This window comes from Lontra canadensis, unplaced genomic scaffold (genome assembly GCF_010015895.1).
Source record: "Lontra canadensis isolate GAN:19392208 unplaced genomic scaffold, GSC_riverotter_1.0 scaffold87, whole genome shotgun sequence".
Lineage (NCBI taxonomy): Eukaryota > Metazoa > Chordata > Mammalia > Carnivora > Mustelidae > Lontra > Lontra canadensis.
The window spans coordinates 5,622,463-5,636,422 of NW_022631081.1; the positions used below are offsets into that span (position 1 = coordinate 5,622,463).

General features: G+C 40.9%; 1 protein-coding gene across 8 annotated transcripts in view; it reads right to left on the reverse strand.

Annotated features, from left to right (window-relative positions):
• PRR14L (proline rich 14 like) overlaps window positions 1-13,960 on the reverse strand; it is a 61,836-nt gene that overhangs the window by 21,464 nt on the left and 26,412 nt on the right. For 4 of the 8 annotated variants that reach the window (XM_032883207.1, XM_032883203.1, XM_032883204.1 and 1 more), the window contains 2 exons: window positions 9,461-9,484; window positions 3,158-8,321 (listed from right to left, as the gene is read on the reverse strand). In XM_032883207.1, coding sequence (XP_032739098.1) covers window positions 3,158-8,321; window positions 9,461-9,484 — 5,188 coding nt within the window. Of the gene's footprint in view, window positions 1-3,157; window positions 8,322-9,460; window positions 9,485-10,613; window positions 10,720-13,960 lie in introns of those variants that run through there. The other 4 variants (XM_032883209.1, XM_032883206.1, XM_032883210.1 and 1 more) reach the window with 2 other exon arrangements.

Here is a 13,960-nt window from a genome sequence, read left to right on the forward strand (position 1 = left end):
GTTTCTACTGAATTTGGAACACAGTACAGGTTTAGTTAACGAGGTGTTTGTATGGCCGTAAAACAATTCATCTTCTCTTAGAAGTAGATTTGTTCAATGTCTAGAAAATAAAGATAATTCAGATTTTTAGAAGGTTTAGCACTAATTCAGGATTCCTTGACAGGTACTGATAAAATGCAGTGCATTTTTTGTGACTACACTATACGAACATTTTCCTATTAACTACAAGAGGCAGGGTGTATACTGGAAAAGGAGCAGACCAAATCAGAAATCAGGAGACCCTGTGTCCAGGTCTAGTTCAGCTGAAACACTAACCTGATCTGGGTTAGAAAAAACCATGTGCCTCAAGATCATCATCTATAAAAAAGGCGAAAGAGAGGCCCATTCAACCTATATTATTGAGTGCTTAAGGTTCAAATAAAATCTTATGGGGGTGCCTGGCTGGCTCAGTCAGAAGAGCAGGCAAGCTCTTGGTCTTAGGGTCGTGAGTTCAAGCCCCACACTGGGTGTAGATTAAATAAATAAAACTTAAAAAAAAAAAAACCCTATGGGCTGCCTGGGTGGCTCAGTTGGTTGAGCATCTGCCTTTGGCTTGGGTCATGATCCCTGGGGTCCAGGGACTGAGGCCCACATTGGGCTCCATGCTCAGCAGGAGCATGCTACTGCCTCTCCCTCTGCTGCCTCACCCTGCTTGTGCACTTGCTCTCTCTCTGTCAAATTAAAAAAAAAAAAAAAAAAAGATCCTACAAAAACAAATTAATTTAACATTTGTTAAGTCCTGCTTTCTTGGATTACCCAATTTATCATGCTTAATATTTCTAAGTGTGTTCAGAAAAACAGCAAACTTCTAAACTTAAAGTCAAGGCATATGATGTTAAGGCACTTCTAGAACCAACAAGAAGGGAAAGTCCCTACAAACAGCCCCCACCCCCACATTACACTTGAACTGAACTAAAATAAAACAAAGTAAAATGCTAGACAAAGGAAGGGAGGGAGAGAAAAAATATCCCACACCAGGAAACAGAAGTCAGGAGGGAAAAGAGTTCTGGATGAAGGAAAAGGCCAAAGGCCACACATCTTCACATGATACAACAAAGAACTGGCCTGCATTCGAACCTCAGGCATGAACATAGCGTAGAGAAGGTACAATTTAAAGCTGTGTGTCAAAAATAAATAAATAAAGCTACATGTCAGACACTGAGCAAAGTGTGGTTATGAGATCATAGAGGCATTACTCACAAACCAGACAAAATAAAAGGAGTACACGATCATTTAAAACAATCTGAGTCAGGGGTGCCTGGGTGGCTCAGTCAGTTAAGAGTCTGCCTTTGGCTCAGGTCACCATCTCAGGGTCCTGGGATTGAGCCCCGTGTCAGGCTCCCTACTCAGTGCGGAGTCTGCTTCTCTCTCCCTCTGCCCTCCTGCTTGTGCTCTCTCTCTCTTGCTATCGCTCTTTCTCTCAAATAAATAAATAAAATCTTTGAAAAAAGTTAAATAAAAAAATAAAACAATTTGATTCGTTGCAGTGCATTTTTTGTGACTACACTATACGAACATTTTCCTATTAACTACAAGACAAGTACTTAGAAGAGCATTCATCTCTCAATTTCCATCAGCCACATTCAGGTTCTGGGGTGTTTTTCTGAAACCCTTTGATTTAGTTAGTTTTCTGCTAAGACGCTCAGGGAACTTTGAAATATACGCCAGATAGCATTTTAGTGACACAGAATGATTCTGCACAGAGATTGCATAGACACACAAAAAACGAGGCCTCTTCTAGGCTATTTATAATTTTAAGGCTTTGATGGTGCTGAGTTTTTAAATTATAGCAACGATGAAGGCTAATTAAAAAAATGTTCAGTTTCTGTTGAGGGATTACAAATAGGATTTATTATGTCTGAGACAGATCTTTGGGAATTTAACTCTCAAATTCTTTTTCCTCTTTATAAGGAGGTAAAATGAGGGGCACCTGGGAAGCTCAGTCGGTTAAGTGTCCAAATCTCAATTTCAGCTCAGGTCATGATCTCAGGGTTGTGGGACTGATCCCCGTGTACGGACTGGGATCAGCAGGGAGTATGCTTAAGATTCTCTCTCCATCTCCCTCTTGCCCCAACTCCCTCTCTAAAATAAATAAATGAAATCTAAAAAAAAAAAAGAAAAAAAAAGAAGGTAAAATGATATTGGTGAAATTATTTACAACTATTCTAAGTGGTCAAACCCCTCTTCTCTGGCTCACTTAAAATTCTATAAATTGTACAACTATAGTATGTAATGTCAATCTTTGAAGCCTCTCTGCTCCAGGGAGAAATCCAAAGGTTTGTGAACTAGATATGGTGATGCCTACATAATTAGTTTATTTACTTAAGAAGTACTTATTCTGAGGGTGCCTGGGTGGCTCAGTCGGTTAAGTTGTCTGCCTTCAGCCCAGTTCATGATCCCAGAGTCTTGGGACCGAGCCCTGCGTTGGGCTCTCTGCTCAGTGGGGAGCCTGCTTCTCCCTTCCCTTCTGCCTGCTGCTCCCTATGCGGTGCTCTCTCTGTGTCAAATAAATAAATAACATCTTAAGAAAAAAAAAAGTACTTACTCTGTATCCTTTATACTCTGTATCAAACATCAAATCAGTTGCTGACTGAATAACACTTTTTCAGTAAGATATAGTTAGAAGCCATTGTTTGTCACAATTTTCTTTTTAAAAAGATTTTATTTATCTGACACAGAGAGAGAGAGAGAGAGATCACAAGTAGGCAGAGAGGCTGGCAGAGAGAAAGGGTGAAGCAGGCTCCCTGCTGAGCAGAGAACCCGACACAGGGCTCGATCCCAGGATCCTGTGATCATGACCTGAGCCTAAGGCAAAAGCTTAACCCACTGAGCCACCCAGGTGCCCCTGTTTGTCACTATTTTTAAGTCTTTGACCTGTAATGGTGTTTGCTCTTTGCAAGGCAGGGGCATGGATAGAAGAGATTCAAAAAATTTGATGGTTTGCGAATGACATGGACAGAACATAGAATGGTAAAAATACTTAAGACTTACAGGTACATTTTCTCAGCAGAGATTTGTCAAGGTAAACAGAAAATGTAGACACAAGAACTCTAAATAGCCTTGCATTTCCAGCCCCCTCAACTTTCCCCAGAGAGTGAAAAGCAAACATGGATTTTACCTGCTCGTGGTGCTCAGAGTTGGCTGCTGCTTGCTGTGAGTGGAATGAAGAGTAGAGATTTCGAAGGGGCAGGCAGAAGGCCCATGCTGGCTCCAAATGGAAAGCACTCGGCCCACCGAGTACGGAAGAGAACAGAAGACCTTGTCTGCTATGGAGGCTGGAGATCTTAACCCTTTTAAGCCCTGTGTAAACTGGGTCATGAAGAGCCTCTGCATGGTAGGCATGTGACTAGAGAAGCTCCGTTTTTTTGTCCAGATTCGGTAACATCCAGGAGAACAAAGTGCTAGAAGTGTGTGAAGGCCAAGGACAGAGCAGCCTGCTCTGGTCTGGACTATGGCAGTGCCTCCATAGTCTTGGAGAAGACCTGGAGACTGTGAAGGAGCCTGGGCACATGCCTGACCATGGAGGCCAGTGTCTTCCCTGAATGTGGCCATCCCAGGACAACTGTGGGACAAGAAAAAAGAAAAGGTCCACTTGGGAGGTTGAGACAGGCACCTGGGGGCCTCTCCTAAGGCGAGCCTGGCTGGAGCACAGTGCTCAGGAAAAGTCCTTGGGGACTCGGTCATGCACTCAGAGCCCGATTTCATGTGAAAAGATACCGGGAAAACTTCCGAACCAAACAGCAGTGATGGCACCTTGTTGCTCAAATCTATGAAGCTCATTTTGATGGCTTCGAGTGAATAAAGTGTCAAGGACTTACTGTTAGGTCTCTTATCCCATCCACCAGCTGCCAAATAGGGATTCAGCTGCATTGTATTGTATGAAAATCCATCCAGAAGCCTTTTGTATCTGAGCCGCTTGTAGCTTTTAGCCACTGGAAGAAGTTCAGAGGAACACCGCCGATATCTTAGTTTCTGGGTCTTTGTGGCTGGGACCAGTTTGGAGGCAAGAATGGACAGCTTGCTAAGTAAGGCTGATTCTTTGGTAGGCTTCCTAACATTCAGGCTCCTCAAGGGATGGCATGGAATCGCCTTCTGCTTTGGTATGTGGCTCGTTAAGCTCCTGGTTGGTTCTCTTTCAGGTTCCAATTGTGCAGGTGCAGGCACGGCACATGAACTGAGAAATCTGTGTGCTTTTGTGGGGACGGTTTCAGAGGAACTCTTGAAAAAGGCAGAGCTTCTGATTTTACTTATTTTTTTCCCCATGGTGACTTGCTCCTGATAGGAAACTTTCTTACATGTTCGATGGGGCTGCTTCTTTAAGGGAAGCACTCTTTTCTGATATGATGTGTTCCCAAAGGCACCGCGTATTTCATCACACCCAGCAAAATCGGGGTCTTGTGCTTTCTGAGGGGCACCATGAAGGCAAGGACCTGTGCACGACTCCATGGCCCTTTTTAATGGATGACACAAGCTTTCCTCCTTTGGATCTTCCAACTTCTGGAACTGTGCAGCTCTGCTGCCCTGGGCCAGCTTTGCTAGGGTGATTTCCTTCATCATGGTGGACCCACTTCTGCAATCTTTAGCTTGGTTCTTATCTTGCAACTCATCTGATAACATGTTAGATGATGTGTATTGTTCCAATATCGTGTGTACTTCTTTTTGATGTATATATTCCTCTTCATTCTGCAACATGTAGTCCAAAGCCCTCTGCCTTTGCTGCTCTTCATCACCAAGCATCTTCTGGGACTTAGACGGGGTCTCTCTTATTTTATCACCACGACCAGCTTCTCTGGTAATCATCTCCTCAGACTCTACGCTGACAGTTAAGTGACCCACGGGTCCCCTCCGACGTCCTTCAGTTTTTTCTCCTCTCAATTTAGTTCCTGTTTCTATTGTCAAAGGCAAATTTTGCACACCAATGTCTATTCTGACTCCTTCACTAGAATTACTCCCATCTCCTGGTGCTCTTTCCTTCGTCTCAAGCAGGACGGTGTGATGCCCCACGTTTTCACAAAGCATTTCACCATCTTTTGGTTTAAAAAGATTTTCCAGGTGAGTTTCTTCACTATTAACGTTACTTTCCGAATTTTTGTGAGAAGACAGATACGAAGGCATTATCTCAATGGATTTCAGGCTCCCTATGGGAGCAGGGTTCTCATCTGGACATCCAGAAGACAGCAACTCTTTCGAGGAAATTCCAAAGGTACTGTCCTTATCAAAATCAGAATTTATTTCCAGTCTTGATCCTTTAATCATTCCTTGTGTTTCTCTAAGAGATGTTTCTTTAACTTGCTCTTCATGATGAATATAATTTAAGGACACATTTACTCTATCCAGTGTTCTTGTATTTGGTTCATGATCTGCAACAGACTCTATATCATGGGCACAAGAGTCTGGACACACCTCCATTTCACAATCTTTTAATGATCTGCTTACTTTCTCTTCACATGATTTTTTAATTTCCAGAGGCTGCCCTGTAGAGGACGTAGCATCTGGGAAATCTGAGTCCTGGCCAATCATTCCGATAAATGCAGCATTCAGTTCACCTCTCTGAGACAGAGTACCCACCAAGGTTTCCTGTAACATCAGTCTATCTTGCCCTGCACCACTATCAAGGGTACTAGATGCTCTGAAGTCTAACATGCCTTCTGTAGACTTTTTACTGCAGTTCGTGTAGATGATGTCTATCATGTCATCTGCGGACTCCTCACTACCAGAAATACGTTGAGAGTCTCCTTTCAAACTGCCTTTCTTTGAACTACCACTGGACAATGGGTTGTTACTGGCTGAACCAACTAGCAGATCCTTTTGGTTGTGGCTTACGTCTGTGTTAGGTGCTATGACAGTCTCTCTCTCTTCACCATCTAGTGTCTCCTTAGCTGGTTTATCTTCATTTTTGCATTCATCTGGTCCATTTTGATTACACTGGCAATTAAGGACTTCATCTCCTTTCTGATCAAGAGTTTCAACTGCTTGGCTCCTGTTTTTGAAACTGGAGAACATAATAGTAGGAGACTGGTCCAACAATTTTTCAGGGCTTGGAATGTTTGCAGGTACGTTTAGTTCTGGTGTGGCACACTCAGAGATGTTATACTTGCAAAACACAGTCTCTTTAGGTACATCCCGTTCCTTTCCTTCTAGCCATTCCTCACTGGGCTGCATGTGACTAGTAGGGGGAATGGCCTTGTCTAAAGCTTCACTATTTAACATGCCGGCTGCCATTCTGTTTCTCATCTTATCTCCTTTAGTTTCTTCCCCAGAAAGTTCACTTCCCTCCGAAGTATAACTCACTTTGTGGGTGCTACTTTCTGTGGAGTCTTCTCTTCCTTGCGAGTGGTGACTGCTGAGCTGAAATGCATCTTCACACTTGGTTATCAAAGAGTTTTCAACTTTTGTGATGATTCTGTGGGACTCAAAAGCAGCACAAGCAGAACACATACTCTTTTTTTGTGCATTTTTACTTACATGAGGACAGCTAGAGAGATCCTGAGATTGAACACTTTGATATTCCCTAACAGTGACCTCTTGAGGCAAGCCTGCTGCTTCTTTCTTCCTTGAGGGAAGTCTGGAATGTAGATCAACTATTCCAGAATCAGTCACTTTTTTTCTTTCTAGGCTTCCTGGTTTGATGTTTAAGGTGGGATTGTTTGAAGAGGCACCACAAGTTTTGTCACCTGATGGAGAGACATCTTTCATTTTTGTCTTCATGGAAATGGTTTGGGTATCAGCAATGACATCTGCTCCATCCTCTAATGGAGGGTGATGGCTCTGTTGGGAATCCTCGCTTGTTGCTAAAGGCATCTTTTTTCGAGCTGGCAACTTAGCGTGGTCTTGAGAATTAAGGGGCACTTGATTTAAAACACATTCACTTTCTATTTTGTTTACAACCAGTTCATTGGTACAAGGAAGTTCATTCATCTCACAGGCAATGTTCTGTTCATCTAAATGTGAACTATCGTCCTGTGCGGTCTGTATAGCTTGTTCTGACTTGGGTTTGTAATCAAATTCTAGGGATGGTGGTAACTGAGCAGTATCTTTCTTGGGTTTTGACACCTCATTCACAGGACTTATCTGGTCCTCACGCATTAAACTCACAAGGGATTTTCTTTCAATCAGAAATTCATTATATGATGCTTCACTTAACTGGGTGTCGCCTTCCAGATTTCTCTGGGAGCGGAATGAGTTAGAGTCTTTACTGTAAATCTTTTCAGTTATCGTACTGGGCTCTATAGTGGTTGTCTGTTCTGGCTCTTTAATCGGCATTAAGGAGGAAAAGCTGCTCTCTTCAGAGTGTTTGCCTAAATGGCTCATATCAGTAGAAGTTTCTCTATGGTCCTCATGGTTTTTCAAGCTATCTTGAATGTCTAGAGTGATTTTCAGATCATTTTTTTTAAACATTTGTTCCGTGGCTTCAGTGAAAGAACCGGGCATTGAAGAACTAGAGCTGTCTGTCTGGATACTGCCTTGAACACAAGAGTTACCATGGATATTCTCTTTGCGGGAGGCAACAGTCTCTTTTTCACCAGGACAGTGACTGCTAGCACCCTCTTCTGGTTGCCTGGCGTTAACAAGAAAGAGTTCCCCTCTTTCACTCCTGGGGTTCAAAAACTGTTCATTTTCTTCTCTAGTAGCCACGTTCTTGCTTTGATCGTCCCCATCAAAACAGGAACTGCCTGTCTTTTCAGCAGATCCCTTTGGCAAGCCATCATCTTTAAAACCACATGTTTCTAAGGATGGTGTTCTGGATTGTGAACCAGACAAACTTGAAGAGAAATAGGAAATGCCAGAGTTTTCTCCTAAGGGTTCTGTAACAACTACATTTCTTGTGGCTTTGGGACTGCCATGAGAAGAACTGTGTTTTTCATTATGGTGGCTGAGAATCTGTTGGTGATTGTCATCTGCTTCACAGACAAGGTTTAACTTACACACCTCTTCCTTCCCACTGTCCACTTTGGAAATGGCACTGCTCCCTGGTAACAATGACAACCAAGAAGGACAAGTTTTTAATTCTTCACATTCTTTTTCTTTAGAAGTTGCTTCTGTTAATCCAGGGTCCACAAAGGTTAAAGGCTCTAGGGAAACTAATGTGCTGGTTTCTGAAACCTCACCACTGGCCATGATTTTGTCTATTTCTGGGTATTCGTTGAACCCAGCTGAGAGACCTTTACTCACATTGCCATTCTTGTGTCCTTCATTATAATCCGTCTTAGTACCATTGACCTTTATACCTTGTACTTCAGTAGATTTTAGAAGAGTTCCAGTTGTAATTTGTACATTTCCTTCTGCACGAGAGAAATAAATCCAAATCAGTATGCAATTAAAAAAAAACTTAGCTACACATTCATAAATTTAATTATGTGACCAATAGCAACAAAAAAGACCCAACTCAAAAAGCAAATTATAAAATTAGTGCATTGTACCACTGGTTTTGTTCTTTTATGCAAAATACGACACAGGGCCAAAAGTATACTCACCTAATTTTGAACAACTGCCTTTCTCTAAGTATTACTTATTTAAATGTACTTACTTAGCTGGACAATTGAATATGGAGACATACATGTAATCCAGAGTCTTAAGAAGCTTCTATTTTAAAACATTAATAAAGCAGACCCACAATACAACATCTCATTATTCAATGAGCATCTTCTTATTACTTGAATAAAAATGAGTCAAAAATAAATTACCTCTTTGTAAAAGAAGTTTTACACAAAACTATGTAAAAGATAAATGTATAAGTTGAATATTAGTTTTGAACTGAATTACTTAGAGTAACTGCTTCCCTACAAGACTAGTTATGAAGCTGAGTGACAGATACATGTGTGTTTAGTATACTCGCCACTTTTCAATAAATTAAAAATTTTCTATTATGAAACATTAAAAAACAAAAAACCTTTTTAAGCAGAAGGTAAATGCAATTCATAAAGAAGTATTACTATACAGTGTCCCTGAAATCCTAGGTAAAAGACGCAGTATAAACAAGTTCCCCAAACTTGTTAATATACAAAAAGTTTTTCATCCTTACTTTCTTTTTAGAAAACACAGATATATTCATACATGTGCATATATGTATATGTATATTTGCATGCACACATATATATAACAAAATACGAGCCCTAAACAGATAAAGCTAAAACCAAATCAACCTAAAGATCTAATTCTCACTAGAATATAAACTCCATAAGTAAGGATCATGTTTGTCTTGGTCTCTTCCTTTCCCTATTGCCCAGCATAATACCCAGTACAAAATAGCATTCAATAAATCTGGGAATTAATAAATGAATAGTTAGGTCAAATCAACAAATGCTATGAATACTGTCTTTCTAGAGCTTCCCTATCCATTTCTCAACTGGTACTGAGAGCAGCAATTCTGAGAGAAAGAACAGCAACTCTGAAGGCAGGCGGGCTCTGTGATCTTACTTACCTCTCTGAGTTTCAGTTTCCTCCTCTGAAAAAGAGGGTATGAAATATACTTACCTCAATGCTACTTTGAGGATTAAATTAAACAATACATGTAAAACACCACCTGGTACAGTGCCTGCCATTTAAAGAAAAAGTGCTTTTCCTTTGTTCTGCTTTCTTTCTTATCTTACTGGACCTGAGAACAGTTAAAATGATAAACTTAATAACTATGCTAGGACAGGACACAGTGTTTAAAAATACTGGGAGTCAACAAATACTAGATGGATAAATACATACTGGATTCCACAAGCCTGCACAAATTCCAATTATTGACGTATTATGGCCTTGAAATCCTAATGGCCCACACAGTAGTAATCTTTTTGAAACTAGCTTACTTTCCACATCATAGCAGATAACCCTACCTATTCATGAATTTCTAAGTGCATTTACCCCAAATGGTTTAGTGTATCTCTTCACTGGACGGTATGACATTAAGCCATTCCTGTAAATTCCGGTCCTTTCCACGCTGGTCTAGCACCATCCTAGTCAAATCCTTCGTTTTATCTGCTCAGGAAAACTGCAAAACTCTTCACCCATCCCCAATCTATTCACTACTGTGCAAGGCACTTAAGGCAAGATTCCACCTCAGAGCCCTTACCTGCTAGAAGAACACCTGTTCTCAACTTAGCTAAGAATCTTAGGGGCAAGCAGGGGAACAGCTGCTTCCCAGGTGGTATTAACACTGAAGGCTGGGAAACAGGGGTTGCGTACAGCTTGAAAGCAAAAGGATACTCTACCAATCTTTTACTTGATTATAATTAACCACGTTGACTTGGAAATGTCAAAGAATTTTAAAGGAGAGTTTGAGGCAATTATGTTTATTAGAAAGTTCTCTAAAGGCTATGGAACACTGACCCAGTCCTCTCCTTTAATATGGGGAGAAAGATGGTATCCCCTTGCAGGACTTGTAAAGGTGAGTCAAGTGCCAAGTTCACACTTGGTTAGGGCTAGGAACTCCTTTGGGTTTCCACTTCCTTGTACAGGATCTCTACTAAAACTTCAGTGATACTGTTTTTCAAATATTTGTTTAATATATCACCTCTATGAGACTGGAGCTATCTGAGGGCAGAAACAGGACCTTAATGATCACTATGGACTGAGTACCCAACACTGACCTTGGCACATAGCAGGTACATAACATATGTTGTCTGAATGAAGAATAAGAAGGTTAGGGAAGCTGGTCAAAGTATTAGATATACTCCATCCAGCAACTCCACTTCTGGGTATATATCTAAAGGAAATGAAATCACTATTCTGAAAAGATATCTGCACCCTCATGTTCATTCCAGCATTATTTACGGTGGGTGAGACACGGAAACAACCCTAAGTATCCATTAATGAATGAATGGATAAAGAAAATGTGGCATATTAAAAAGCAGTATTTAGGTATACTGGAGGGTAAAACATGTATTTTGTGAGGTATGGGTCTATTTTTATTTATTTATTTTTAAAGATTTTATTGTATTTATTTATTTGACAGAGACAGAGACAGCAAGAGCACAAGCCTGGAGGCAAGAGCCCAACGCAGGCTTAGATCCCTGGACCCTTGGATCATGACCTGAGTTGAAGGCAGCTGCTTAACCAACAGCCACTCAGGTGCCCCAGTCCGGGCCTATTTTTACAAGCATTGGGATTTCATGACCTCAGCTGAAGGCCCTAGATTTGTTGTTTTATTAAATGGTTATTACCCATTTAAAAAGTGCTTACATTTGCAGAAACTGACAAACTAATCCTAAAACTCAAATGAAAATGCAAGGGACACATAACAACTGAAATGCTCTTGAAAAAGAACAAAGATGGGGTGCCTGGGTGGCTCAGTCATTAAGTGTCTGCCTTCAGGTCAGGTCATGATCCCAGGGTCCTGGGATCAAGTTCTGCATTGGGCTCCCTGCTCAGAGGGAAGCCTGCTTCTCCCTCTCCCACTCCCCCTGCTTGTGCTCCCTCTGTCAAATAAATAAATAAAATCTTAAAAAAAAAAAGAAAGAAAGAAAGAAAGAAAGAGAAAGAACAAAGATGGTAGACTCACACTTCCTGATTTCAAAAACAAAGTTGCAGTAATAGAGATAGTGTGGCACTGACACAGGATGGATTTAATGAAGAGCAAGGAAATCGGAACTGAGAATCCAGAAAGAAACTCAAACATTTATAGCCAGTCAACTGATTTTTGACAAAGAGACCAAGAAGAATGGCTCTTCAACAAATGGTGCCAGGACAACTGGACATCCACATGCAAATGAATACATATGGACGCTGTCTCACGTCATACAAAAAAATTAACTCAAAGTAGATCAGAGGCCTTAATATAAGAACTGAGAGTATAGAAGCCTTACAAGAAAACACAAGAGTAAATTTTCATGATTTTGGTAATGATTTCTTAGCTAAGATACTGAAACAGTGATAAAATGAAGACTGGTAAACTGGACTTCATCAAAACTAAAATCTCGGGGAACCTGGGTGGCTCAGTTGGTTAAGCATCCAACTCTTTTTTAAAAAGATTTATTTATTTATTTGAGAGAGAGGGAGAGAGAGCAAGCATGGGGAGGGGGAGGAACAGAGGAAGAAGACTCCCTGCTGAGCAGGGAGCCTGATGCAGGGCTCGATCGCAGGACCCAGAGATCATGACCTGAGCTGAAGGCAGACACTTAACTGACTGAGCCACCAAGGTGCCCCAAATAAATAAAAAATCTTGAAAAAAGAAAAAAGAGAGAGAACTGAAAATTTATGTCTACACAAAATCTATACACGAATGCTGACAACAGCATGATTAATAATAGCTAAAAAGTGGAAACAACCTAAATGTCCATCAGACAAATGGATAAATGGAATATTATTCAGCCATAAACATGAATGATGTACTTATATATGCTAGATCATGGATGAACCTTAAAAATCTTTATGCCGGGACGCCTGGGTGGCTCAGTTGGTTAAGCGTCTGCCTTCGGCTCAGGTCATGATCCCAGTGTCCTGGGATGGAGTCCCACATTGGGCTCCTTGCTCAGCAGGGAACCTGCTTCTCCCTCTGCCTCTGCCTGCCTGTGCTCGCTCGCTCTCTCCCTCTGTCCCTGACAAATAAATAAATAAAATCTAAAAAAAAAAAAAAAAATCTTTATGCCAAGTGAGATCAGTCATAAAATACCAGGTCTCATTTACATAAAATGTCCAGAGACAAGAGCAGATTAGTGGCTGGAAGAGGTTGGGGGGTATGGAAGAATGGAATGAAAAATGAATGCTAATGGATACAAACAAGGTTTCTTTAGGGAGTAATGAAAATTAAATTAGGGTTATGGTTGCATGCTGTAAGTACAGAAGAAAACCACTGAACTGTATACCTCAAATGGGTAAACTTTATAGTACATAAATTGTATCTCAATAAAATTATTTTTAAAAAAGTGCTTATACTCCAATTACAAGTAACTTAAAGATTAAAGTAAAATACAAGTAAAAATACAAGTAAACTTAAAGATTAAAGATCAGAAAACTGAAAGATCTTTTTTTAGGTGTTATTTCCATATAACCATATAACCATAATTGGGGACAGACATGCTGGAGGTTGACAAAGATTTAATAGCATTTCTGTCAAAACCTTCTCGCAAATCAAAAAATTAAGTGGTCAGACTGTAGACACTAAATATGGCATCCGTTTTTGGCATATCCTACATCTCGTCTTAAAAAAGATGTGCAATGGGTTAGCAATATTGTAATGTCTTATAAAAGGAAGGTCTCCTGTGTGGAGGCTCACAAAGACTACCTACAGGGAGGAGGACAGCAGACAACCCTACAAGCTACTGTCACCTCCCCAGCTTCTCTGACCAATGAACATCTGGTTTTCCAAACGAATAAATTAACAATGAAAAAGGATTCAAGGGGCACCTGGGTGGCTCAGTGGGTTAAATCATCTGCCTTTGGCTGGGGTCATGATCCCAGGGTCCTGGGATCGAGCCCCACATCGGGCTCTCTGCTCGGCAGCAAGCCTGCTTCCCCCCACCTCTCTCTATGCCTGCCTCTGTGCCTACCTAGGATCTCTGTCAAATAAATAAATAAAATTAAAAAGAAAAAAGAAAAAGAAAAAGGATTCAACTCCTTAACTGGAACTCATATGCTATTGGTCCCAAAGGGTACAACCACTCTGGAAAACTGTCAGTTTCTTATAAAATAAACACACTTTCCAAGTGACCCAGCAGTGTCACGCCTAGGTATTTGCCCAGGTGAAATGACAACTCATGTTCACACAAAACCTCGTACACAAGCGTTCACTGCAGCTTTATTCCTAACTGCCCAAACTGGAAACTCAAATTTCCCTCAATGGGAAATAAACAAGCTGTGATACAACCAGACAACAGCATACTCTTCAGCAAGAGGAAGCAATGAAGTACTGATACACAAAACTGTAGGGATGAATCTTGAATGCACTATGCTAAATGAAAGAAGCCAGACTCAAAGTCTTCTCCTCTATGATTACATT